A 21,917-nucleotide genomic window follows, 5' to 3' on the forward strand; every position below is an offset into this window, starting at 1 on the left:
CCTGGCACGGCCAACGCATCCCGGCCGGAACGACAGGGGGGGGACCACGCTGGAAACCCTCCCCGCTCCCTTCCCCCGACATTTTCGTGGCGGCCGGGCCGGTGGCGGCCGTGGGGCCGCGTCGCTGCGGCGTGGCACTGCCGGCCGCCCCGCCGTGACTCACAACTTGTGTGCCTCGCCGGGGCGGCAGCACAGGAATAGTTACACAGCAGCCGCCTGCGACGCGGAGGGAGTGGCCGCCGAAATATTTCAGGGCTGCGCTAAGCAACTAAAAATACACGTCAAAACCCTCCTCCTCCTCCTCCTTTTTCCTTTTTAAATGTGTTTTTCTTTCTTTCTTTCTTTTTTTTTTTTAATTCTTGGGTTTGATTGTCGGAGGCCCCCGCGCCCCGGGGCAGCACGGCCCCTCGGGGGGCCGGTGTGGGTTTGGGGGCAGGCGCCGGTGGCCCGGTGACTTCTTGTTTTCCCGGCTCGGTTCCTCTCTCCCTCCCCGCGGCGATGACTAAGAGGCGGCTTCCCTCGCGCACCCGGTGCCCGCCGTGCCGATCCCGGAGCGGCGAACGCTCTCCGGCTTGGTCCCTTCTCGGGGGGCGGCTCGGCATGCTGGGGGGACGCGGGGGCACCCGTGGTAGCTCGTGGGTGCCTTGCTTGGGGTCCCTCGGCCGGAGCTGTGGGTGCTGGGCGGCGCGGTGGCACCTTGGCTCGGCTCCTGGCTGGGGCGGCGGAGCAGGAGCGGGCACCACCGGGGTAATGGGGCCGGTTGGACGCCGGGAATGGTCCCGCTGGGGCTGGGGGAGCAGGAGCCACGCGGGGCCCCGCCGCGCTCGGAGGCGCGAGGACGCTCCGGGGATCGCGGCCTGGCTCGAGGCTCGCCGCGGTCCGGCGGCGACGCGGCTCCCTCCGAAACCCTCACCGCGTGCCACGGGGTAGAGACAGCCCGGCTGGCAGGCGGCGGGAGCGCGGGGGCCAAGCCGGGGTGACCCCAGGGGTCTGCCCTCCCGGGAGGCGTGGGGGGGGTCCCACTGAATCACGACCCTCATTAAAACACTCATCAGCAAAACGAAGCCGCCGGCGAGGCGTCCCACGGCGGCTCCGGTGTGGGGAGAGGGGAGATGCGGGCTGAGCAGCCGCGGTGACGGGGTGGGAGCGCGCGGGGGGGACACGGCGGCGCGAGCCCCGGGGACCCTCGGGGAGCGATGCCCGGCCGGAGTGTGGCCGGTGGCTCGCAGCCCCCCCAGCCCGAGGCCCGTTCTCACCCCGTCCCCCGGCAGCGATGGGGGGCTGCGGGGGGAGCACCCGCGGGGGGCTGCGCCCCTGCCCACGGCGCAGCCGAGCCTGTGGCCGCGTCCCCGAGCGGGGGTCCCGGGGCAGGGGGAGCTGCAGCCCCGTCCTCGCCTACCGAGCTCTGCCCGGGGACACCGGCACCGCCCGGGCGCGGGGGTCTCTGGTGCTCCGGTTCGTTCGGGGTTTAATCAGGGGATTAATTTGGGGGTTAATTAACGGCGGCGCACCGGGAGGGCTCCGCGTCCCGCCGGTGCGGGGTTACCGGCGGCCATCGGCGCTGCCCCCCCCCTCCCCCCCAGCCCGCGCGGCGGCTCCACGCGGGGGCCGTGACGTCACTGCTGACGCCGATCCGCCCCCTCAGCCGCCCGCGGGCCCAGCCGTGACGTGCGCTGCCGCCGCCGCCGTTAACCCCTTCCCCGCCGCCGGTGGAGCGGGGGGCTGGGGAGGGCACCGCGGGTCGGCCGCCGGGCGAACCCCCCGGTGCCACCGGGACAGGCCCGCGGGGGGGACGGGGCGAGCAGACCCCGGTGCTCCCAGACACGGTGCGGGCGGGTCCCGCCGCGCCCGCGCGCTCACCGAGCCCTTTACCGGCCCGGTCCCGGCGCCCGCCCCGCCCCTCCCTTTGCGCCCGGCAGCCCCCGACGGGGCGCGCGGCCACGTGCCCGCCCCTTCCCCCGCGCTGACGTCAGCCCAGGGGCCCTCGCGCTGTTGTCCCGTTTACCCGCCGGTCTCCGGGGCGACCGGCGGAGCCAGCAGTGGGCGTGGCCCCGCCTCCCCGGGGCAGAGGCCCTCCCTCCTCCTCCCCCCACGTCGCCCCTCCTTAATACCCACGGGGGGGCGGGGCGAGCACGTCACCCGCAGCCAATCAGCGCGCGGCGCGGTGAGGTCACCGCGGAGGCGCCGCGTATTTAAGGAGGCGCGGGGGGCCGCCCGCCGGCGGTAGACGCGTGTGCGCGGGGAGCGGGGCCGCGGCCGGTGCCACCGGCGCCTCCCCCCCTCGCCCCCCCTTCCCCCCCCCCTTCCGCACGGCCCCGCAGCGCTCGCCCCGCTCTTCCTCTTCCTCCCTCCCCCCGCCCCGGTTCCCCCGCAGCCGGGCGGGGGAGGAGGATGGAAACACCCTTCTACCATGATGATGTGTTGAGCGGCCTCGGCGGCGGCGGCTTCGCTCCGTCCACCGGCAGCACCGGGCTCCTCCTGCCTTTCCCCGCACCCACCATGATGAAGAAAGACTCTTTGGGGATGGCGTTACCGGAGCAGGTAGCGGCGGCGTTGAAAGGCCCCGGCAGCGGCGAGGCGGCGGGGCTGCTGGGCTCGGCCGAGCTGGGGCTGCTGAAGCTGGCGTCGCCGGAGCTGGAGCGGCTGATCATCCAGTCCAACGGGCTGGTCACCACCACCCCCACCAGCGGGCAGTTCCTCTACCCCAAAGCGGCCCCGTCCGAGGAGCAGGAGTTCGCCGAGGGGTTCGTCAAGGCGCTGGAGGATTTGCACAAGCAGAACCAGTTGGGCGGCGGCGCGGCGGGGAGCGGCGGCGGAGGCTGGACCGGCGGGAGCTGCGAGGGGGGCGGACCGGGGGGGGCCGGGCGGCCCGCCGCCGGCCTGGCCCCGGACCCCCCGGTTTACGCCAACCTCAGCAGCTACCCGACGGTCAGCTACGCCGCCGACCCCGGCCCCTTCTCCGCGCCCCCCCCGCGGCTCCCCCCTCCTCCTCCTCCCCCCTCCTCCTCCTCCTCAGCTGAAGGACGAACCGCAGATCGTCCCGGAGGTGCCGAGCTTCGGGGAGAGCCCCCCGCTCTCCCCCATCGACATGGACACGCAGGAGCGCATCAAGGCGGAACGCAAGCGGCTGCGGAACCGCATCGCCGCCTCCAAGTGCCGCAAGAGGAAGCTGGAGCGGATCTCCCGCCTGGAGGAGAAGGTGAAGAGCCTCAAGAGCCAGAACACGGAGCTGGCCTCCACCGCCAGCCTCCTCCGCGAGCAGGTCGCCCAGCTCAAGCAGAAGGTCCTCAGCCACGTCAACAGCGGCTGCCAGCTCCTGCCCCAGCACCAGCACCAGGTCCCGGCGTACTGACCCCCCCCCCCCGCCCCCCCTCCCCGCAACCCCCCCCGACGGACTGAACGAGGAGGGGGATGGGGACACGACGACCCCCGGGCACGGACTTTGGATGGGCCCGGAGGGAGCGGACGCGGTTTGGTGGCGGGGGGAGCTGCGGGAGCCGCCCCGCCCCCCCCCCCGCCGATGGACTGAGGGGGAGCCCGGGCCGCCCCCCCCCGACGGGAGGAGGACTCGTGGGCCCCCGAGCCCCAGACATTCCAGTCAGGCCCCAGTAAAAACCCGCGACACGGAGACCCGCCTCTGGCTGTCTGCTGCGCCGGGGGGGGGCGGCGGGGGGGGGCCCGACGGGGCGGCGCGGGCAGGAAGCGGCGCGGCCGGCTGCCATCTTGGGACGGGGGGGGGGCGGGGGGGAGGGTGTCGGGGGGCTCTGGGGTTGCTGTGGGTGGCGGAGGGGGTCACGTCGGGTGATAGTGGAGGGTTTGGGTGTTGGGGGGGCTCTCTTGGGAAGGGGGGTTGGGATAGGGTGGTTGGGGGCTCTGGGTTTGCTGTGGGTGGCGGAGGGGGTCACGTCGGGTAATAGTGGAGGGTTTGGGTATTAGGGGGGCACTCTTGGGCTGATAGGGGGGTAGGAGGGTGTTGGGGGGCTCGGTTTGCTGTGGGTGGTGGAGGGTTTGGGTGTTGGGGGGGGCTCTCTTGGTCTGATAGGGGGCTAGGAGGGTGTTTGGGGCCTTTGGGGTTGCTATGGGTGGCGGGGGGAGTGTCATGTCGGGTGATAGTGGAGGGTTTGGGTGTTGGGGGGGCTCTCTTGGGCTGAGGGGGGGGTGTGCTGGGCTTACTGGGCATCCCCGTGGGCTAGGGGAGTCCCTGGGGGTGGTGGGGGAAGCCCAGCTGCTGGTCCCAGCTGCGGCTGGGTCCCAGCCATTGTCCTGCAGACCCCCGGGGTGGCTGTGCCTCCTTGGGGGGGGGTCACCGACACCCCCCTGAGCTGTGCTGGGCCCCCGGGGTCACCCCGCAGCCCTGGCTGGGCCCCCGCCATGGCGGGCGACGAGGCTGGGCCTCTGTGGCTCCTCCCCAGCCTTCGGCAACCGGCCTTCGCTTCCTGGCACCGCCATCGCTGCTCCTCCTCCTCCTCCTCGGTGTCCCGCACCTGCGAGGCCTGGGCCCCGCTGCGTCCCGGGGAGCGTTTGGGGACACCCCCAGCACCCTGGGGACGGACTCTCCTTCCTGGGAGCGTTTGGGGACGGCGGCACCGATGGGAGGTCGGTCGGTCCGGCTGCCCCTGGGCTGTTCCAGCCGTGCCAGCACTGAGGAGCGTCCCGGTCCCGCTCCCCGGGGCTGGCGGGGAGCCCGGCACACGGGGCCCTGCCGTGGGGGTCCCGGTGCTGCTGGGCCGGCTGCGGTTTGCCGGGAGGAAGCGCCCATCCCCGCCGTGCGGAAGCGGGCCCCGTCCTGGCATGGCCGGGTTGCACCCCGGATGTGCTGCTCCGGCACGGAGACGGACGGGGCGGCAGAGCCAGCGCGGGCCGTGGCTGCCGCTGGCACTGGGTCCGGTGTCGCCGTGTTCCCAGGTCCCTGTGTCATCACATCCCTGTGTCCTCAGACCCCTTTGTCCTCACATCCCTGGGTGCCTGAGTCCCCTGTGTCCCCACATCCCCAAGTCCCTGCAGTATTTCCATGTCCCCGGATCCCTTTGTCCCCTGCATCCCCATCTCCCTGAATCCCAGTGCTCCCAGATCCCTTTGTCCCTCACATCCCTGTGTCCCCATGTGCCTACATCCCAGTGCCCCAAGATCCCTTTGTCCCCCATGTCCCTGTATCCCGACATTCCCATGTTCCTGGATCCCTTTGTCTCCCACAGCCCTGTGTCCCAAAGTCCCTGTATCCTGATGTCCCCAGATCCCTTTGTCCCCTGCATCCCCGTGTCCCCATGTCCCTGCATCCTGACATCCCCGTGTCCCTGGATCCCTTTGTCCCCCACATCCCTGTGTCCCATGTCCCTGCGTCCCAGCATTTCCATGTCCCCGGATCCCTTTGTCCCCCACATCCCCATGACCCCATGTCCCTGCATCCCAACATCTCCATGTCCCCAGATCATTTTGTCCCCCGCATTTCAATGTCCCCATGTCCCCAGATCCCTTTGTGCCCCGCATCCCCGTGACCCCACGTCCCTGTGTCCCAACATCTCCATGTCCCCAGATCGGTTTGTCCCCCACATCCCTGTGTCCTATGTCCCTGCATCCCAGCATCTCCATGTCCCCGGATCCCTTTGTCCCCCACATCCCTGAGTCCCGAAGTCCCTGCATCCCGATGTCCCCGTGTCCCCACATCCCTTTGTCCCCCCCGGGGGGACGCAGCCAGGGGCAGCTCCCGGTGCCCGGGCTGCTCTCCCGGTGCGGGGGGGCTCAGGGGAAACTGAGGCAGGGGGTGCCTGGGTGCCCCCCCGGGGCCGCTGCCCGGTGCGGGCGGGCGGTGCCGCGGGCGGGGTCGCCCCCGCCTCCCCCGGGGCGGTTCGCGGCGGCGGAGCGGGCCCGGGGCGGCGGGATGGCCCCGGCTGCGCTGCGCCTGCTGCTCTGCTGCGCCTCGGCCCTGCTCGCTCCAGGTACCGGGAGCCGGGGGGGGGCGGGGGGCCATGCCCCGGGGGTCTCGGGGGGCACCTGGGGGCCGTGCAGCCCGCAGCACCGGGGGGGGGGGGGGAGGGGGGCTGTCTGCTTCCTGGTGGCACCGGGGGGGTGAGCCCGTGGGCTCCCGCAGCACCGGGCACCGGGGGAGGGGGGTGCCCCGGGAAGGTACGGGACGTGGGGGGGGGGTCCGTGTGCTCCCCGTGCTCTGGGGCCACCGGGGTCTGGGGGGGGCTGCTCCACTCAGACCCCCCCACTGGGGGCAGCCGGGGTTCCACGGCACGGGGCTGGGCTGCACCCTCTCCCCCGGGGTCCCTGGGGACGGTGACCGCCCCACCCCGGGGTCTCGCCAGGCACCCTGCCCCCGGCCCCCCCCCGCAGCCGGCGGCACCGTGGGGCACGAGGCGGCCCCGGTGCTGCCAAACCGGCCGGGCCGGCTGGTGCCGGCGGTGGCACTGGGGCTCCGGCACCGCCTTGGCTCGCCGGCACGCTGCGGCCGTGCCGCGCCGCGGTCTCCCCGTTCCCAGCCTGTACCCCCAGCACCCCCCCCCAACACCCTGGGGTGCCTCGGCACGGGAGCTGGCACCCAGCGCTGGGCGCTCGGCCCCGGGCTCGCTGCCGTCCCGGCACAGGGTGGCAGCTGGGTGGGACTGGCCCATCCCGGTGGGCTCGGTGGCTGCGGGGACCCCCAGCACCCAGCCACACCTGGGTGCTGGCGCTGGGTGCCGGCTCTGCCGTGAGGCGTTTTGCTCCGGCGTAGCCCGTGGGGCTGGGCTGGACCCGCTCCTCCTCTTGTGCAAACAGGACTTTGGCGGCTGAGGGCACTGCCTGGCACCCGCTGCCGCCTCCCGCGCCGCCACGGCAGAGCCCCCCTCGCCGTCCGGCCCCGAGGGTGGCCGGTGGGTGCTGCGAGGGCTGGGCTGGCACGCGTCCCCGTGCCGCGACGCTCCGCTCATCGCCAGCGCCGCTGCTGCCCGTGCTGTGACGGCTTGGGGGGGGCTCTTCCTGACCCGGGATTTCTGGGACGCGATATTGGCTAAATCCCGGTTTTCTGGTCCTCTCTGCATGGTGAAAGCGAGCGCCGCAAGGCCGGGAGCCGGGGCAGGCGCCGCTGCCCTTCCCGGAGCCCTGCCAGGGCCCGGCCGTGTCCGTGCTGACCAGCTCTCTGCTCCGTGTCCTAGGGACAAGACAGGTCATGGGTGCCAACAGCACGATGTCTCCATCCAGCCGCGGCGTGGGGATGGCTGATGCCACAGCATCGCCTCCATCCAGCACAGCGAGCACGGCGGCACCTGCGACCCCTCCCAACTCAACCACAGCAGGGTCTGGGTCCAGGACTCCAGACACCGTGGTCCCCACGACCCCCTCGTCTGACCCAGCTGCCACATCACCTCCAGTGGCACCTACATCTTCATCCCACCCAGCCACGGCGTCATCTCCTGCCGGGACGACAGCGTCAGCGACGTCTCTGACACCCTCACCCAACACGACCATGGCACCGTCTCCAACTGGGACACCAGACTCAACAGCAGTGACATCTCCACCCAAAACGACCACGGCACCGTCTCTGTCCCACCCAAACGTGCCCAGCTCCCTGGCCACGGCGCATCCATCCAGCTCGGCGGCAACACCAGCGCTGTCCTCGCCCGGGCCCTCCGGGTCCGCTCCCGGCTCGCCGGCGCCCACGGTGAGCCCTGGTCCCAGCAGCACCTTGGCCACCAGCTCCAGAGCGACACCGGCCGTTGGCACCGGCCCCGCGGCCGGCAGCTCGGGTGAGAGCCAGGATGGGGGGGCAACATGCAGGGAGGGTCACCTGTGTGCCCCGTGGGTCCCCCACGCAGGGGCTGTGCTCACAGGATGGGGCAGGGGGGCTGCGGGTGCCGGTCCCTGGGTGCGCCCCGAGCCCCCCTGGGCTGCCCCATCCTCCCTCGTTGTCCCCCAGCCTCTGCATCGTGGGACCCCGACCAGGGAGGGTGGGAGGGCCCCGGGCTGGTCCCCCGCGGGTGGAGGTGACACGGGAACTGGGTGGTGGGTCTGTGAGGGGGAGCTGGAGACCCCAAGAATCGCCACAGTGCTCGGAGGCTGGGCACAAGGCTCGGTGTTACCAGGGCGGGGGGGTAACGGGGTGCCCGTCTCGCCCCCACAGCGCAGCCCCCCACCAAAGCCAACCCCGGCCTGGTCATCGTCATCTGCCTCTTCGTCTGCGTGCTGGCGGGGGGAGCAGCGATGCTGCTGGTGCGGCTGTGCCGGCGCGGGACCCCCCAATTCCGCCACCTGGACGAGGTGCCCATGGTGCGTGGGGGTCCGGGGGGCGGCGGGGGGGGAAGCAGGGCCAGGCTACGAGCTCTCACCCCACTTTCTCTCCCTTCCCTAGGGCAACGTGATGGAGGAGTCCCCCAACACCCACCACGCACCCAGGTGACCCCCCCTCACCGTGGAGGCCCCCCCCCCCGGGGGCTGCCCACGCTGCTGAATAAAGAAGCTGCTGCCTTGGCCCTGGTTTCCCGCATCCTGCCCGGCGGGAAAACCCCGCGCCCGGGGGCGGACGCCCCGAACCGCTTTCGGGGTACCCGAAAAGCACCGCAAGGCCGGGCAGGGTGGGCGTGCGGGGTACGGCGCAGGGTGCTGGGGGGGGGACGAGGCCTCGCAGCCCCCCCGGCGGGGTGGGATGGGAGGGAGCGAGCGGCCAGGCACGCACGTCGCCTTCCTTCTGCTCCGCTGCACTCGGCCGCGGTTCGCTGCGAGGACCGGGCGCCGGTAAGGGGCTGCGGGCGAGGGCGGGGGGCTGGCGGCGGCAGGGACCCCCGCCATGGCGCTCGGCATCCCCGGGGCTTGGGCTGAGGGTGCTCTCGCGGCGTGGGGGGGCTCAGTCCTGGGGTACGAGGGGGTCTCTGTGGGCACAACCGGCTGAGCCAGCCCCGGTGCGTCGCGGTTTCGCGGGGCCGGTGGGTGACGGTGCCCGCGGGTCGTTAACGTGGCACCGGCGGGGTCACGGCTTGGTGGGTGCTGCGGGCCGGGGGCCATCCCCGTGGCCTCGGGCCCGCGTCCCACCAGTGACCCGTCCTCGGGGGCACCGGGGGGGGGGGTGGGGGGGGCCCGGTGCGAGGCGCTGAAACCCGAGGCGAGGGCCGAGCCCGGGCAGCTGCCGCGGCCGAAACCCGGCGCCCATAAATCACGGGCGGGAGGATCCCGCGTGTCCCGGCCCCGGGCACGGGGGGGGTCGCGCCGCCGAGCCCCCACCGGCCGCGGCTCCCGGAGCTCCCCCCGGCAGGGACGATGCGACGGAGCCGGACGGCGCTGCCCTGCCTGGGCGCGGAGGTGAGACCGGGGGGGCACCGGGGGGGCACCGGGCCCGGGGAGCGGGGGGGCGAGGGGGTGTCCCCGGTACCAGGACCCCAGCGCCGGGCCCTTGGGCAGCAATAACTGGGACGGTGACTCTCAGCGGGAGTTAATTATCGCCTTAATGGGCGGTTAATTATTATTCACCTCTGCGTAATTGCGCGTCGGCTCCCGGGGTTTTTCCGGGGGGGGTCCCGGGGGAGGCGGTGGCTGGGGCGGGGAGGGGGTGGGGGTGTCCCGGCGGCTCCGTGCGCAGCGGGCCGAGCCGCTCCCGGTGCACCGGCTCCCTTGGCCCCGTGCCCGCCCCCCCCCCGTTTTTCCCGGTACCCCCGGGGTGCAGCGCGGCACCGGGCCCGGCAGGGGGCGCCCGCGCGCTACCGGCGCCCGGTGATTTGGGGGGGGGGGGGCCCGGGGGAGGGGGGGCCACACACGGCCACCGGGCAGCAGCACCCTGCCGTGCTCCCCGGTACCGGTACCCGCTCCCCTCCCCGCAGCGCTCCCGCGACGCCGCCGAGGCCGCCCCGTCGGGCCCGGGCCCGGGCGCCGTCCGCCGGCGTTTCTCCGGGACCCCGTTACTGCCGCCGTTGGGCTCCCGGTTGGCGGAGGGGGCCCGCGGCCCCGAGCCCGAGGGCTCCCGGGTGGTCTTCACCATCGAGGAGAGCGGCCCCAGCAGCGGCGACGAGTCCGAGCCCCCCCGGTAAGAGCGGGACCGGGTGGGAGGCGGGGGGTTTGCTGGTCCCGGTGGCACCGGGGGGGGGGGGGGCTCTTACCGGGCACGGCGCTGCCGTCGGGGCCGCTCCCGGTTTCAGCACCGGCGGGCGGACAGCGGCACCGGGGCACCGGCACCAGCACCGGCACCGGCAGAGCGCCCGGTGCCAGCGGCCGCTGCGGCACCGCTGGGCTGGGGACGCACCCCTCTGTCACCGGTCCCGGGACGTCCATCCCGAGCACCGGCTGTCCCTGTCCCCCCTGTCCCCATCACCTCCATCCCCCCCATCCTGTCCCTGTCCCTGTCCCCGTCCTCTCCATCCCCATCACCCCTGTCCCCATGACCCCCACCCCTGTCCCCCCGTCCCCGCCATCCTGTCCCCATCCCTGTCCCCTCTGTTCCCATCACCCCTGTCCCCACCACCTCCATCCCCAACACCTCCATCCCTGTCCCCCCATCCCTTTCACCTCCGTTCCTGTCACCCCTGTCCCTATCACCTCCATCCCCGCCATCCTATCCCCGTCCCTGTCCCCCCAATCCCCACCATCCTGTCCCCATCCATCACCTCCATTCCTGTCACCCCTGTCCCCATCATCCCCAACCCCAACACCCCAATCCTTGTCCCCCCAGTCCCCACCATCCTGTCCTTGTCCCCGTCCCCTCTGTTCCCATCACCCCTGTCCCCCCCAATCCCCACCATCCTGTCCCCATCCCTGTCACCTCCATCCCCAACACCCCTGTCCCTGTCCCCTCATCCCCACCATCCTGTCCCCATCCGTAACCTCCATTCCTGTCACCCCTGTCCCCATCACCCCCAACCCCAACATCCCCATCCTTGTCCCCCCAGTCCCCACCATCCTGTCCCAGTCCCCTCTGTTCCCATCACCCCGTCACCATCACCCATCCCTGTCCCCATCCTGTTCTCATCCTCCTCACCCTCTCCTTGTCCCCATCCCCTGTCCCTGCCGGGTGCCACCGCGGGGCCGGCCCTGCCCGGAGGTGACCTCGGTCCCTCCCGCTGTGGCTCGGTCCCAGCTGCGCCGCTGCAGGGTTATTTTTGGGCCATTCCCCCACCCTCTGCCTGTCCCCAGCTTGGGGACAGCGTGGGGCTGGCACGGCTGAGGGACCTGGCTCCGGTGTCACTCGCCGTCCACCTCCCGCACAGACACGTGTCCGGCGGGGACAGCCGCAGCCCGGGAGGGGACGGGGACCGGCCGTCCTGGGGACGGGGACTGGCTGTCCTGCGGCCGGTCCTGCCCGGCTCCGGCTGTCCCAGGGGCCGCTGGCTGCCAGGCAGCCCGGGGTGCCAGCTCTGTCCCCGCCCAATGTCCCCTGCTGTCCCTCTGTCCCAGCGTCCTCCGCTGTCCCCACCATTGCGCTCGCAGTCCCTTGGAAGCCGGTGGGGACCCCTCCACCAGGACCCCCGCCCGGCAGGTTTCGGGGTCCCCGTGGGTGCTGCCTCCCACGGCCAGGCCAGCGGCTCGCCCGCGGGTGCCACTGCCACCGGCCGGGCCTCACCCTGCTCCTCTCCGTCCCCAGCAGTCACGGCCCCACAGCGGGCAGCGAGGAGGGGCTGGGGGCACGATGTGAGCCCCGGGGCGGGTTTGTCTCTCACGGGTCCCTCGGTGCCACCGTGGCACGGCCACACCATGAGTCCGAGATGCTGCAGGCTCAGACACATCGCTTGGTGGCACCACGGCATGTCCACACCACGTGTCCGGGATGCTCCATGGTTGGCTGTGTCCCTTGGTGGCACCACGGCGTGTCCACACTACACGTCCAGGACGCTCCAGGCTTGGCTGTGTCCCTCGATGGCACTGCGGCTTGGCCACACCACGTGTCTGGGATGCTCCAGGCTTCCTGTGTCCCTTGGTGGCACCATGGCGTGACTGTGCCCAGGATGCTCCAGGCTTGGCTATGTCGCTCAGTGGCACCATGGCATGGCCACACCACATGTCCAGGATGCTCCAGGCTTCCTGTGTCCCTCAGTGGCACTGTGGCTTGGTCACATCATGTGTCTGGGACGCTCCACGCTCAGCCATGTCCCTCGGTGGCACCGTGGCACGGCCACACCACGTGTCGGGCATGCTCCCGGCTCCCTGTGTCCCTTGGTGGCACCATGGCGTGACCACACCACATGTCCAGGACGCTCCAGGCTTGGCTGTGTCCCTCGGTGGCACCGTGGCGTGTCCACACCACGTGTCCGGCATGCTCCACGCTCAGCCATGTCCCTTGGTGGCACCGTGGCACGGCCACACCACATGTCCGGCATGCTCCAGGCTCCCTGTGTCCCTTGGTGGCACCATGGCGTGACCACACCACATGTCCAGGACGCTCCAGGCTTGGCTGTGTCCCTCGGTGACACCGTGGCGTGTCCACACCACGTGTCCGGCATGCTCCACGCTCAGCCATGTCCCTTGGTGGCACCGTGGCACGGCCACACCACATGTCCGGCATGCTCCAGGCTCCCTGTGTCCCTCAGTGGCACCACGGCGTGACCACACCACATGTCCAGGATGCTCCATGCTTGGCTGTGTCCCTTGGTGGCACCATGGCACGGCCACACCATGTGTCCAGGATGCTCCATGCTTGTCTGTGTCCCTTGGTGGCACCATGGCGTGTCCACACCACATGTCCAGGACACTCCACGCTCAGCCATGTCCCTCGGTGGCACTGTGGCTTGGCCACACCACGTGTCTGGGATGCTCCACGCTCAGCTGTGTCCCTCAGTGGCACCACGGCGTGGCCGCTCCGTACGCCGGGGCTGCCTGGGACGTTCTGCCGTGTGTCGGGGCAGAGCACCCCTGCCCTTGCGGGAGCAGCTGCCACCCTGGGGACAGCAGGGTGGGCGGTGGCACGGGGCCAGCGAGGGCCCCCATGCCCGGGCAGCCGGGCGCACGCCGGGCGGGCGCAGCCGGGGGGGACCCGCTCCACGTGCCGGCTGCCGGAGCCAGACAGTTGTTTAATTTCCCAGGCGCGGGCGGGAGGGGGATGGAAACTTTCCCGGGGCTGCCGGGGCCAGGGCTGGGACGGCCGCGCGCTTCCTGCTCTGCGTCGGCGGGCAGCGTGGCCTCGCCGCCGTGCCGGGGGTCCGTGAGCCGTGCCATGCTGCCCGCCGCGCGCCGCTCGCCGGGGGCTTCGCCGGCGACGTCCCCCCGCCATTCCCCCTGCAATTCCCCCCTCCGTTCCCCCGTCCTCTTCAAGAAGCTCCTGATGAACCAGAGCATCCGCCTGCAGCGGCGCTTCACCGTGGCGCATCCCCTCTGGTAAGGGGGGGGACGCTGGTGGGTCCCCGGCAGGACCCCCGGGGCCATGGGGATTGGGGGGGGGACAGCGGGGGTCCCTACGCAGCGGGGGGCTGAGCTGGGCAGGGGGGAGCTGCTGGCTGAGCACGGACGCGCTCGCTGCAGTGATGGCCAGGCAGGGACCTGGAGGTGCGACGGGCGTCTGCCCCACGGCGGGGGGGCCGTGGCGGGGAGGGCAGAAGGGCTTTTCCCAGCACGGCGAGGCACCAGACCACCCACCGCGGCACGGCCGGGCTCCTCGCTGCCCCCCCCCCCGCCATGCAGGGTTCGTTTTTGGGGTGCCCCCCGCTCCCTGCACCCCGGGGTGCCGGGGGGTGCCGGCCCCACCTGCGCGGGCGCCGTGGGGATCAGCAGATCCCTCCTCAGCAGCAACAGCATCTATTTATAGCGGCCCCCGGCCCCCCCGCCAGCCGCTCGGCCGTTATTAATGCCCAGAGCCCGTCACCGAAACCAGGGGGTTGAATTCGGCACGACCCCCTCGGCGGGGGCTCGCGTCCCCCGTGCCCGCCGCGGGGCTCGGGGCTGTCCCCTGGGGTGGCAGCGGGGTCAAGGGTGGTGGCACAGGGCCGGGAACGGGCGCGGGCATCGCCCGTGGGGCCGGCGAAGCCACAATGCGGCTTTGTGTCCCCGGTACCATCGGGGACGCGAAGCAGGAAAACAAGGGGCTGCGGGACGGCGCGACGCGGTGCCTGGCTGGCACTGCCACCGCCGGGGACGGCCACGCCGCGGGGACCGGGGCCGGTGGCGGTGCTGCCGGAGCGGGGAGATGCTGCCGGGCAGCCGGTGCCCGTCCCGGAGGCACTCCTGCATCGGGTAGGTGCCGGGCTCCCGGCGGCGCGATGGGGATGGGGTGACCCCAGTGGCACCCACGATTTCCCAGTTCACCCAGTGCTCTGGGGTGGCTCGTCCCCGTCCCTGCGGCGGCGGGAGGGGACGGGGGCTGGGTGGCCCTCGCCACGTCCCCGCACGCAGCCTTTCCCATGACCCCGGGGCCAGCGGAGCAGGAGCGGGGTGAGGTGGCTGTGGCTGTCACGGGGACGCTGCGGGGGTCACCATCCCTGTCCCCACGTCCCCTGTCCCCCTGCGGCCCCGCACGGCTGCCGGGTGGCTCTGGTTGGGGTGTCCCCAGGCCGGCACCAGCGTGTCCCCAAGGGCCAGGGCTTGGCTTCGCCGGCGGTTTCTGTCCTTCAGCATCCCCTGGCTCCATGCCGGGGCCAGGACACTGTCCCCTCCGTGGGACACAGTGTCCTGAGCCAGGGCTGATGGCGGCTTTGGGGCTTTCGAGGACTTGGGGCAACCGAGGACTGTGATGGGGAGGGAACAGGCAGGAGCCAGCCCTTCCCGAGGTCCCTGGAGCTGGGGGGCTTCAGGGCAGGGGGTCCTGTCCCACCTGGGTGACGTGGGACAACGCGCCATCGCTAGCCGGTGTCCCCAGTCCCAGACCCCGCTGCACTGGCTGGGTGCTGAGGGGGTCCACGTGCACTGAGTTGTGTCTGTTCTCAGCGTGGGGGTGAAGGAGCTGAGCGGTGGCCGGTGTCATCGTGGGGGCCACCGAGCCGGGCCGTGCTGGGCTGAGCGGGACCGTGGCACGGCAAGCCTGGCAAACCCGTGGGCTGAGGTCACCGGGCCACCCGCCGCGTGCCAGCCTTGTCCCCTGTCCCCTCGCAGCTTCGACCTGGAGAATGGCCCCCCGGGCCGGGGCGCGCTGGACCCCCAGGCCAGCCCGGGCGCGGGGCTGGTCCTGCAAGGCAGCTTCCCCCACGGCCAGCGCCGCGAGTCCTTCCTCTACCGCTCCGACAGCGACTACGACCTGTCCCCGAAAGCCATGTCCCGCAACTCCTCCATCGCCAGCGACCTGTGAGTGTGTGTCCCCCCGCTCCAAGTCCCCTGGGACCCCCGGTCCCCTCCCCAGGGCTCACGCTCCCTGTGCTCCCGCAGGCATGGAGAAGACATGATCGTCACGCCGTTCGCCCAGGTAGGTGCCGTCCCCGTGCCCCGGCGAGGAGGGGACACGGCCCTGCACCCAGCGCCAGGGTGGGTGTCCCAGGGGGGTCCACCCGGCCCCAGCCCCCTCTCACCCCCCAGGTCCTGGCCAGCCTCCGCACCGTCCGGAGCAACCTGACCCATCTCCAGGACCGCGCCGGCATCAAGTGAGTCGGCCGCGGGATGGGGAGGGTGAGGGTCTCCCCTGAGTGGGGGGCTCTGACCCACGGCAAGGCGGGGGGACGCCGCCCTGGGGGTCCCGGCCGCTCAGCCCCCCGTGTTCCGTAGGCGAGCGTCGAGCAGCAGCCTGCCCTCCGGGAGCAAGGCCAGCCTCGCCGGTGAGTGCCCGGGGGGGATGACGAGGGGGATGCTTTTGGGGTGAGCTGGGTGTCCCTATGGCCCCGGGGACGGGTCCCACTGGCCCCTGGGGGTGCAGCAAGGCCCCCCCAGCCAGGGCAGAGCTGCGGCTTTGCCCTTTGGGATCCATGTCTGGTTTTCGGCAGCTCCTCCCGCCCGGCCGCCCTTCGCGCCGCGGCGGCGGTGGAAAGGCTCCCGTTGACGTCAAACCTTCCATTAATAAAACCCCGGCGGCGAGCGGGGCCCCGCGGGAGCCCGGCTGCCCCCGGGGCCGGCTGTCACCCCCGGGGGGGATGGCATGGCACGCTGTGTGCCGGGCCCGCCATGCGATGGGGACGGTGTGACGGGGCTGAGCCCCACTGCTCGGGGATGCTCGACCCCAGCCCCCGGCCCTGGCCGGTCCCCTTTGTCCCCCCGTGCCCCCCGCTGCCCCGTTCAGGGGGGGATGTGAGCAAGCTCCCGGGCTGGGTTTGGCACAGCCGCTCGCCGGGGCTCGGGGTGCTGGGACCCGGCGTGTGCCCCCGTGCCGGGTCGCCGTGCCGCCGGCAGGACCCTTGCCAAGCCAGCGGCTGCCCCCGGCAGAGGATGCCCACCAGAAGCTGTCGCGGGAGACCCTGGAAGAGCTGGATTGGTGCCTGGACCAGCTGGAGACGCTGCAGACCAGGCACTCGGTCAGCGAGATGGCCTCCAACAAGGTAAGGGTCCCCGCCGCGGGGCGGGCGTGGACACCCCTGCACCGCAGAGCCCCCCCGGGACGGGCAGCCGGGGGTCCCGCCTGCCCCCCGCCCCGCTGAGCCCTGCCCACTGCCCGCAGTTCAAAAGGATGCTGAACCGGGAGCTGACGCACCTCTCGGAGACCAGCCGCTCGGGGAACCAGGTCTCCGAGTACATCTCCAGCACCTTCCTGGGTGAGGACCCCCCCCGGGGACACTGCCTGGTGTCACCTCTGCCGGCACCGGGGACCTGGGCACGAATCTTGTGGCACTGGGTGCCAGCGGGGACGGTGCCAGGGGGTGGCCCTGCTTGTTCTTGCAAAGAAATTAAATGAGGGGAGAGGAGTGGGGGGGCTTTGCCAGGCGCCCCCGTGGGATTTGCTGCCTTGGGGGTGTCACAGCCTTCGTCCTGGCTGGGAGTGCTGGTCTATACTGGTGCATACTGGTGTGCACTAGGGCTGCTGGGGGGGTGCCCAGGGTCTGGGTCCCACGGCAGGCGAGCGGCCCCGGGTAGGGGCTGAGGGAAAGCGCTGGGCATCCCCCACGCAGCCCCCCCGTTGCCATGGCGTCACGGTGTTATCCATGCCGGCTGACATCACCGGCGTGACCAGGGGGATGCCGGGGTGGGGGATCGGGTTCACCCCTGCTCACGGCCCCCCGTGCCGGCCCAGACAAGCAGCACGAGGTGGAGATCCCCTCGGCGCTGGCCAAGGACAAGGAGAAGGAGCGGAGGAAGCGCCCCATGTCCCAGATCAGCGGCGTCAGGAAGCTCACGCACGGCTCCAGCCTCCCCGCCACCGGCGTCCCCCGCTTCGGGGTGCGGACGGACCAGGAGGGGCTGCTGGCCAAGGTGGGCCCCGGCGTGGGTGGCCTGGCCGGCTGTCGGGTCCCTGGCGGTGGCCCCGCATGGACCTCTGTCCTTCTGGTCCCCAGGAGCTGGAGGACACCAACAAGTGGGGGCTCAACGTGTTTAAAGTCGCCGAGTACTCAGGCAACCGCCCGCTGACAGTCATCATGTACAGCATCTTCCAGGTGAGCGTCCCAGCGGGATGTCCCTGTCCCCATGCCCGGACGGGGACGAGCCACCCCCTACCTCCCCGCAGGAGCGTGACCTGATGAAGACCTTCCGCATCCCCGTCAACACCTTCATCACCTACATGCTGACGCTGGAGGACCATTACCACGCCGACGTGGCCTACCACAACAACATCCACGCCGCCGATGTGGCTCAGTCCACCCATGTCCTCCTCTCCACACCCGCGCTGGAGGTGAGCCCCAAGGTCACCCACTGAGGCCACCAAGTGTGTCTGGCATGGCCATAGCCTATCTGCAATGCCTTATTCCACCATTCCTAGGCTGTCTTCACAGACCTGGAGATCATGGCTGCCATCTTCGCCAGCGCCATCCATGATGTTGACCACCCTGGTGTCTCCAACCAGTTCCTCATCAACACCAGTGAGCTGGGGTGCAGGGATGGACCTGGGGGGGGTTTCGGGGACCCCGGTGTCCAGCAGCCATCCTGGGGTAATTGGTGCTGTCTGACAGACTCAGAGCTGGCGCTGATGTACAACGACGCCTCGGTGCTGGAGAACCATCACCTGGCCGTGGGCTTCAAGCTTCTCCAGGAGGAGAACTGCGACATCTTCCAAAACCTGAGCAAGAAGCAGAGGCAGTCACTCCGCAAAATGGTCATCGACATGGTACGGGGGAGCCCGGACCACCCAGGGTGGGGGGTCCGGGCTGGGGGGCTTTGTGGTGGGGTCAGGCTGAGCCCCGCTCCCGGCTTGCTCCTGACCAGGTGCTGGCCACGGACATGTCCAAGCACATGAACCTGCTGGCAGATTTGAAAACCATGGTGGAGACCAAGAAGGTGACCAGCCTGGGGGTGCTGCTGCTGGACAACTACTCTGACCGGATCCAGGTGGGTACGGGGACACGGGTGGGGAAACCCTCCTGGCATTGCAGGCGTTGGTCCGAGCTCTGGACGCAGCTGCCAGGATGTCCTGCTTGGTGCCACCACCCCTCCTGACCCCGGCTGGCCATGGCCAAGAGGGTTCCTGGTATGGGGGTGGTGGCCCTGGGGGACAAAGGACTTGGGGTGAGTGACGCCATGGCTATGGCCGCAGGTCCTGCAGAACATGGTGCACTGCGCTGACCTCAGCAACCCCACGAAGCCGCTGGAGCTCTACCGGCAATGGACCGACCGCATCATGGTGGAGTTCTTCTGCCAAGGAGACCGGGAGCGGGAGAAGGGGATGGAGATCAGCCCCATGTGCGACAAGCACACTGCCTCGGTGGAGAAGTCCCAGGTGGGGCAGCGGCATGGGGCCAGGGTCGGGGCAACAGGGCCGGGCGAGGGGCTCAGCTCTGCCTTCCCTCAGGTGGGCTTCATCGACTTCATCGCCCACCCGCTGTGGGAGACGTGGGCTGACCTGGTGCACCCCGACGCCCAGGAGATCCTGGACACGCTGGAGGACAACCGGGAATGGTACCAGAGCATGATCCCGCGCAGCCCGTCCCCACCGCCCGAGGGACCCGGAGAGTCCCCTGCCACCACCGACAAGTTCCAGTTCGAGCTGACACTGGAAGAAGAGGAGGAGGGTGAGTCGGACACGGAGCTGGAGGGGGCCGAGAGCCCCTTGGACGAGGACAACAGCGGCTCCAAGACACCAGCCACAGACGACTCGGAGCTGGCCGACACCGAGCATCTGTCACCTGGCCCTGGGGACCAGGACTCGCCTGTCAGCCGCCCCAGGGACGTGGACAACCGGCGGGCGCTGGAGGGGACGCTGGCGAAGGATGGTGGTGGCAGCGGGCACCTGGTGCCGGGGCCCGAGGGCAGCCAGGGGCTGTGCCTGGACACGGAGGGCAACGTCACATTCCGGCCCCTGGGCACGTAGCGGCACCGGCCGGGGGGTCCCCTCGCCACCACGGGGACGTGGGACTGGGCGCTGCCCCGGCAAGTGCTGGGGACAGTGGAGAGCACCGGGACACGGAGGGACCCAATGTGTGTCCCCGTGTGGGAGCTGGGCAGGTCCTGATGGGCACGAGGACGCTGCTCGCCCTCTCCCAGCAACTGTCCCCTGCTCCCAGCCAGCGTCCCCATGTACAGCTGCTGGGAGAGGGGACCTGTCCTCTTCACACAGGGCCTGGGGACACTGTGCTCTTGCCCCATCCCAGCCCTGGGGACGCCGTGCCCCACGGGGCTCCAGGAGGAGGTACCCATGGGGCCAGGCACAGCCGAAAGCATTTCGGCATCTCTGCGGGAGGCCCCACGGCGAGACGGCGAGGTGGGCGAAGGGTGCTGGTGACATCCCCTGGCACGAGGGACCTCAGCGCGGCCGGGCACCGGGGCCACGGCGCGGGCACGAGTCAGCGGTTTATTTATTTGGGGGCAGGTTCACTTTTTCAAGCTTTTTGTAGCTCACTTTTTAATACAAGCCTCACCTAGATGCACTCACACGCGTTCCCGCGGCAGAACGCCGCGCTTCTGCTCCGCGGTCAGCACTGCAGACGCCACGTTGGTACTTTGCACTTCGGGCCACGGCGGTTGCTGCGACCCCTCTCCGTGTCTCCACAGGGGCCGGCGCAGCCCCCCGGGCTCTTTTCAGTTTCTTCCTTCACCTTCCAGAGATTAAACCTGGTTTGTTCCCCCTAATGTGAGTCCTGTCAGCGCCTCTGTCACAGAATCACAGGATGTTGGGGGTTGGCAGGGCCCTCTGGGGGTCACCCAGCCCAACCCCCTGCCCAAGCAGGGTCACCCAGAGCAGGCTGCACAGCACCGCGGCCAGGTGGGGCTGGAATATCTCCAGAGAAGGAGACTCCGCAGCCTCCCTGGGCAGCCTGGGCCAGGGCTCTGGCACCCTCAGAGGGAAGAAGTTCTTCCTCGGGTTCAGCTGGAGCTTCCTCTGCTTCAGTTTGTGCCCGTTGCCCCTTGTCCTGTCGCTGGGCACCACTGGAAAGAGTCTGGCCCCATCCTCCTGACCCCCACCCTGCAGATATTTAGAGGCATTTCGAAGGTCCCCTCGCAGCCTTCTCTTCTCCAGGCTGAACAAGCCCAGCTCCCTCAGCCTCTCCTCGTAGGAGAGATGCTCCTGTCCCCTCCTCATCCTCGTAGCCCTCCACTGGACTCTCTCCAGTAGCTCCTCATCTTTCTTGAACTGGGGAGCCCAGAACTGGACACAGCACTGCAGATGGGGCCTCACTAGGGCAGTGTAGAGGGGGAGGAGAACCTCCCTGACCTGCTGCCCACACTCCTAATGCACCCCAGGATGCCATTGGCCTTCTTGGCAGCCAGGGCACGCTGCTGGCTCATGGTCACCCTGTCGTCCCCCAGCACACCCAGGTCCCTCTCTGCAGAGCTGCTCTCCAGCAGGTCCGCCCCAGCCTGTGCTGTCCCGTGCTGTGATGGTGCCGGTTGGGCCAACGTCCCCGGGGACGGCACGGCGGGTGGCCCCATCTCCTGCCGGGCACCGGTGACGGCCCTGCTCCGCGTCTGAACAAAAGCGAGCTCCTCCCTGGAAACGCCGATCCGTCACTGGCAAACACAGCCGGCTAAGGTAAATATTTAATCGCCGGCTTGGCGCGGCGCGGAGCCCGTCCCCCGGCTCTTTCCGCATTGCTCCCAACGGTGACTTCTATCTGCAAACACGTCCCCGCCCGCGGCGCTGCCCTGGCACGCGGGGCCCCGCCGGCTCCCGCCCGCCCCGTGCTCCCCACCGGCAGCGGGGCCGCGGCAGCCGGATGCTCCTCGCCTGGCCCAGCCGCCGCCCGGGTGCCGCGCGGGGGGCTCGGTGCCGTCGGCGTCCCCTCGTCCCTCCCGACGGCGCGGGGCCGTGTGCCGGCGGTGTGACGGGGACCAGACGAGGCGCTGCCATCCCAGAGCTCCCCAAGGGCCTCAGGCTGCGCCCGGGTCCGGCCCCAGGCTCTCCCAGGCTGGGTGCAGACCCCCTCCTCGCCCCTCGCTGGGCTGGGGGGTGCAGCGTCCATGCACCGAGGGGTGGTGGAGCCCGCGCCCGGACGGGGTCGGGGGCAGCACCCATGGCGGCGGGATCCAGGCCTTCGGCCTCGCGCGGGGCCGCCATACGCTGCCTCCCCCTAATCCCCGCTGGCTGCCGCAGGGTGAGGGAGGACGCCGGGGCCTGGGCAGGACATGGCCGCCCACCTGCGCACCCTGCTCCAGCTGGAACCGTTACTGGGAGCACTGGGAGCACCGGGCCTCACCTCAGGGCCAGGTGCCCCTGTCAGGCGATGGGGCTCAGGCCTGAGGGAGGCCGCACTAGAAGTCGCGATCGGGGGTTATGTCGTGACCAGGGAGGCTGTGATGGCTCGCCCCCCCTCCCGGACCGCAATGGTCCGACCCGCGCCCCCCTCCCGCAGAGGTTGGTTCAGCCCCCGGCCGGCGGGGCGCTGCCGGGCCGCACCACTGCGCACTGCGGGGGGGGGGAGCGGCGCCCACCACTGCGCCGGGAGGGGGGGTCATCTCCCCCGCCCGCCGCGACACCCGCCGGCTGTCCATCACAGCGCGCCTCCGGCCAATCAGCGCTCGTCCCCTGG

The 21,917-nt window shown here is 71.1% G+C and overlaps 3 protein-coding genes across 5 annotated transcripts; all 3 read left to right on the forward strand.

The window, feature by feature from the left end:
* The first annotated feature begins 2,240 nt into the window (after positions 1-2,240).
* On the forward strand, positions 2,241-3,628 carry JUND (JunD proto-oncogene, AP-1 transcription factor subunit). Its single transcript, XM_075444160.1, is given in 2 exon segments — positions 2,241-2,996; positions 2,998-3,628. Coding segments are annotated over 2 exon segments (960 nt in total). The 5' UTR covers positions 2,241-2,391; the 3' UTR covers positions 3,353-3,628.
* Positions 3,629-5,854: 2,226 nt separating this feature from the next.
* CIST1 (colon, intestine and stomach enriched 1) lies at positions 5,855-8,448 on the forward strand. Its single transcript, XM_075444369.1, has 4 exons — positions 5,855-5,936; positions 7,137-7,727; positions 8,102-8,247; positions 8,330-8,448. The coding sequence occupies exons 1-4, from the start codon at positions 5,879-5,881 to the stop codon at positions 8,375-8,377; spliced, it is 843 nt and encodes a 280-aa protein (XP_075300484.1). The 5' UTR covers positions 5,855-5,878; the 3' UTR covers positions 8,378-8,448.
* Positions 8,449-9,149: 701 nt separating this feature from the next.
* PDE4C (phosphodiesterase 4C) lies at positions 9,150-20,019 on the forward strand. 3 transcript variants are annotated; one of them, XM_075444159.1, is made up of 16 exons: positions 9,150-9,273; positions 9,789-9,991; positions 14,977-15,165; positions 15,247-15,283; positions 15,394-15,458; positions 15,580-15,629; positions 16,231-16,343; positions 16,463-16,556; positions 17,033-17,211; positions 17,295-17,393; positions 17,465-17,629; positions 17,717-17,816; positions 17,907-18,061; positions 18,160-18,282; positions 18,488-18,670; positions 18,815-20,019. In XM_075444159.1, exons 1-16 carry the CDS (start codon positions 9,232-9,234, stop codon positions 19,259-19,261), a joined length of 2,244 nt encoding a protein of 747 aa, XP_075300274.1. In that variant the 5' UTR covers positions 9,150-9,231; the 3' UTR covers positions 19,262-20,019. The 3 variants fall into 3 exon arrangements, with proteins under 3 accessions (XP_075300274.1, XP_075300273.1, XP_075300272.1); XM_075444158.1 differs by having other exon boundaries at positions 9,152-9,273; positions 18,743-20,019; XM_075444157.1 differs by lacking the exons at positions 9,150-9,273; positions 9,789-9,991 and adding an exon at positions 12,995-13,269 and having other exon boundaries at positions 18,743-20,019.
* Positions 20,020-21,917: the final 1,898 nt, after the last annotated feature.

The sequence above is a fragment of the Opisthocomus hoazin genome, chromosome 27 (assembly GCF_030867145.1).
Source record: "Opisthocomus hoazin isolate bOpiHoa1 chromosome 27, bOpiHoa1.hap1, whole genome shotgun sequence".
Taxonomy (NCBI): domain Eukaryota; kingdom Metazoa; phylum Chordata; class Aves; order Opisthocomiformes; family Opisthocomidae; genus Opisthocomus; species Opisthocomus hoazin.

Bases quoted from the DNA above. Each gene is read 5' to 3' on its own strand.
- CIST1 (XM_075444369.1), top strand. From the start codon at position 5,879: ATGGCCCCGGCTGCGCTGCGCCTGCTGCTCTGCTGCGCCTCGGCCCTG. The intron at 5,937-7,136 runs GTACCGGGAGCC...TCCGTGTCCTAG, and splicing joins CTCGGCCCTGCTCGCTCCAG to GGACAAGACAGGTCATGGGT. The intron at 7,728-8,101 runs GTGAGAGCCAGG...TCGCCCCCACAG, and splicing joins CCCCGCGGCCGGCAGCTCGG to CGCAGCCCCCCACCAAAGCC.
- PDE4C (XM_075444157.1), top strand. From the start codon at position 12,995: ATGGAAACTTTCCCGGGGCTGCCGGGGCCAGGGCTGGGACGGCCGCGC. The intron at 15,166-15,246 runs GTGAGTGTGTGT...GTGCTCCCGCAG, and splicing joins TCCTCCATCGCCAGCGACCT to GCATGGAGAAGACATGATCG. The intron at 18,283-18,487 runs GTGGGTACGGGG...CTATGGCCGCAG, and splicing joins ACTACTCTGACCGGATCCAG to GTCCTGCAGAACATGGTGCA.